At 32.4% G+C, this 3,854-nt stretch overlaps 1 protein-coding gene across 1 annotated transcript; it reads left to right on the plus strand.

Annotated features, from left to right (window-relative positions):
- The first annotated feature begins 522 nt into the window (after window positions 1–522).
- Window positions 523–2,757, plus strand: LOC106717019. The gene is made up of 3 exons (XM_014510705.2): window positions 523–599; window positions 2,060–2,151; window positions 2,532–2,757. Exons 1-3 carry the CDS (start codon window positions 573–575, stop codon window positions 2,755–2,757), a joined length of 345 nt encoding a protein of 114 aa, XP_014366191.2. The 5' UTR covers window positions 523–572.
- The last annotated feature ends 1,097 nt before the right edge of the window (window positions 2,758–3,854 follow it).

A 3,854-nucleotide genomic window follows, 5' to 3' on the forward strand; every position in this document is an offset into this window, starting at 1 on the left:
ACGTAGTTTTAAGTTGATTTGATGGACTGATTAAAGACAACGTGCAATAAACTGAAGCTACAGCCCCCAACCGCTGCGGCAGGGCGTCTCTTCGTACATAATATGATAGTCCTGCCCTACTTTCTTTGGTCTTCCTCTACCTTTGTAGCCATCCACATTCAATCTCATTACTTTTTTGTTTATGTGGCAGATATGTATGCTACCTTTATAATGACTTCTACTTTTCTTTAATTAACTTTTGTCAAAGAAGTTCGTGTACGGTGGCCCTAAGCATTAATAAATATTTCACTTATATAAATAGTTCTATTTTAAAGATTTAAAGTAATTAATTTTACGTCTTTAACTTCTGTTTCGACACTATTCATAGAAAAAAATTAAATTGAACCTTACGTAAAATGTGTTAGGGGAAAATTTTAAACGGAAAGTTATACATATATAAAGTTAAGAAGCCCTGGCAGCGATCGGAAAAGTGCTATAAAAGGGCATTCAATGTGAATTCGTTCTTCAGTTACAGTGTTTCTTGTCGCAGGAGCGGACCAGCTGAAAGCCAAGGAAAACTTTAAGCAGTCGAAATGTTGAAGATATGCAGGATCTTGTTGGTTTGTAAATTTAATTATTAATTTTTTAGTGTCAAAATATTATTTTATTTTTATTTCAATGATTTTATTTCTTAAATTAAAACCAGAAGGGATAGAATTTCTATCTCGGTTTTGCAAAGAAATTTTCATATTTATATATTTTTTATGGTATCGTAAATTAATTAACTTATTAGAGTTTATTTCTATTAAATTAAGTAAATGAAATTCGTATTGAGTTCTTGTTACATTTTATTTAATTGATTAACTAAAGCTTCTTTTGAAATTAAAGTTATTTCCAATGATTCTTTACTTGTTTCGTTAAATTAGCAAATTGTATATTAAAATAGAACTTGTAAATTTGATTTATTTCTATTTAGTAGTGTTCAAATAAATATTTTGGCGAATGTAAACATAAAAAAAAATTACGATTTGGACACTATATGTTCTCGTAATCAACTTTTGTTTACGTTATACATGTCTTCTCTCAATGTATTGGGAAGAATGGTTTTAAGACCGCTAATCGTGTCTTATGCTAGGTCGATTACCATTTTTTTTATATTGAAAAAATCTAGCGCTTGACCACGATCCCACCCGATGAAGTGATGATGTGGTCTAAAGATGGTACGCGCTAGTTTTGTACAATAGTTTCATTCGTGTACCATTTCTTTACAAACCGCTGTATCTGTGGGAAATAATAGCAATACTGAATATTTTAGTATATCGATTGGTTCGCATGAATTGTTTTTAGATAGCATTCATTTTCAATGCCACATTTCGATGTATATATATAAATATATATATATTTTGTGAACATTATGTATTTGATTTGCTCCACTTAATTTTTTTTAATTTTTGTCTGTCTGTCCGCAAATCCACGTTTGTTGCGGGTAATCTTTTGGAATAGCTGAACCGATTCTGACGGGATGGAAGGAAGCTGATGTGTGCGAGAGTAACTTAGGGTACTTTTTTATTGCTCTGCGTACTGTTTATTTTTACAGACGAAGTCGCGAGCGACCGCTAGTTTGTCATAATTAATTAATAAAGCTTTTAAATTGTACTTTTATTGTATGTGTAATTATTTTAATAACAAGCTGTTAGAATCATTTTAATGTCAGGGTAATGTATAATTAAGCCAGTGATCGAGCAACCGATATCGATACGGTTTTGAATCCTGACGTCAGCAATATATATTCTAATGAATTAAATTCCGAGTAATAAAATGATTTATTATTTCGATAAAATTTTGATTAAATCTTCTTTGAATTATAAAGTAGTTAGTAGTCCTTTGTTATTTTCTACGAAATATAAATAAAAATTGTCGGAGGAGACAAATTACGTTTTAATCTCGCGCTCGTGTGTACTTAGAAGAAACAGTTTCACTTGTATTTATAAATAGTAACGGAAAAACTTGCTATATGTGTATTACAATAACGTTAAAGCTTTTTATTTCAACTTGTTTAATTCACTATATTTATTTACAGTTCGTTCTTGTCGTCTTCGCGTTGTACCGCTTTGTTTACTCGTACGAACCCGTACAGCGCACTATCAAGATCAGCGATGTTAAAGATGAAAAGTGAGTAAACTGATAGTGTTTTCGGGGAATCACATGGTTATTTTGCGTTAACAGTAGTAGATGCCAGAAACAACAACATCTGTTGCACGAATGGGTCTGCTCAACCGGTGCAATACTACGACCACACAGAAGACAGGCGTGAAGTGGATGTAATTTCGTGTTTCGTCTGATGAGTGTGGTGTGGTGGCCTAATTTAGTCCTCCTCTTCACACCCTTTTCTTACAAACAAAAGTATGGGAATGAAATAGGGATTGTCGGAGGAGGGGACGCATAGTAAAGGGAAATATTCTCTTTCTGTGCTTCGCCTCCTCCGACTGTCTGCAATTAAGGATGTCTATAGGTACCATATAATATAAAAAACTTATCGATTTCTTTATCAGGGAGCGTGAAAGCTTCGAACACTACCTGTACCAAGGATACTGGAAGAACAAACAAATCTGGGCCCCCCAATGGATAAAGACTTGGCGTGAGGGCAAGATACACGTGCCGACTTGGAAGCGTATTTGGGCCCTTAAGACCATCCAGGAATGGGAGAAAGAGCTCGCACCCCCGCCGGCTTGGCTTAATAACTTACGCGGCCCACTGGCTGTAGAACTACCCCATTAAATATTTAAAGCTTTCTTATAGTTGCTGGTCTATATAAGGTCAAATGAATTATTAATCCATATGGTTCCCAAACAATCTTGCAATTCCAATTGAAAACATGATCAACCACTTACAGATTGATTCCGTACTTAGTGTAGAGTAATTAAAACGATTTTCGGATCGATCTCAAGGATCGAATATTTATTTCGGCCTTTATAGATCAGTACATTTTAATGTTTGCTATTTTCTAGTCACTTTTAATATTTAATTAAATTTTATTTGAATGAAGTAAGAACTGCATTAATTTTATTTTGAACTTTTTATTAAAGTTATGACATGTTTTATGATTTAAAACATTTGTTTTTAACGCTTAAATTATTTATAAATTAAACACATATTGAAATACATAATTTTAATTTTAAATACAGAAATAAGTTTAGGTTTTGATTTTACAGTCTGCTTAAGACAATTTTAGTCTTTGTATTCTTTCCATCTATAACTTCAGTTAATTAGAGCTAAGAAAACAAATTCTTGTTTACATATTTTTGAGCTGTTATTTCACTGGAACTAGCGCATATTATTATATAAAATGAAACTTCCACTTATGTTCATTATTTGATGTTATATTCATTTTAGCGAATTATTTTAGCCAGTAAATCTTGCTGCGCGAATTTACTTTTTATATTTTGTTATAGCAAATTGAGATGTCGAATGCTTATGCTTATACTTATGCTTACTCTACTTAGATTTATTCATGTGTGATTATTCAATTGTATTAATGGAAATAAAGGTTACTTGTAACATTGTGCATTTTTATTTTTATTGTTATAACGGTACTAACTTCAGGAGTAACCCTTCTACGCAAATATACTCGCAGCTAACTACACAGTTTAAATCTGAAACTACGTGCACCTATAAATGGATAGGTTAAATGTACTTGTTAAAGTTCCTTTTTTAGTTATTCTTTTATTAGTTTTTATTCTATCTCTATTAGTTCGAATCCTCACCACCGCTGTCCACTTAGGAGCGCCGAAATGGCGAGAATGATATTGGCACAAAGTACCATAGTTTATATCCTGTCCATTTATGGTGGTCAGTGACTATGTATGTAGGTATTA

The sequence above is a fragment of the Papilio machaon genome, chromosome Z (genome assembly GCF_912999745.1).
Source record: "Papilio machaon chromosome Z, ilPapMach1.1, whole genome shotgun sequence".
In the NCBI taxonomy this organism is placed as follows: Eukaryota; Metazoa; Arthropoda; class Insecta; order Lepidoptera; family Papilionidae; genus Papilio; species Papilio machaon.

Coding starts and splice junctions, on each gene's coding strand:
- LOC106717019 (XM_014510705.2), top strand. CDS start 573: ATGTTGAAGATATGCAGGATCTTGTTG. Junction 600..2,059: donor AGATATGCAGGATCTTGTTG/GTTTGTAAATTT, acceptor ATTTATTTACAG/TTCGTTCTTGTCGTCTTCGC. Junction 2,152..2,531: donor AGCGATGTTAAAGATGAAAA/GTGAGTAAACTG, acceptor TTTCTTTATCAG/GGAGCGTGAAAGCTTCGAAC.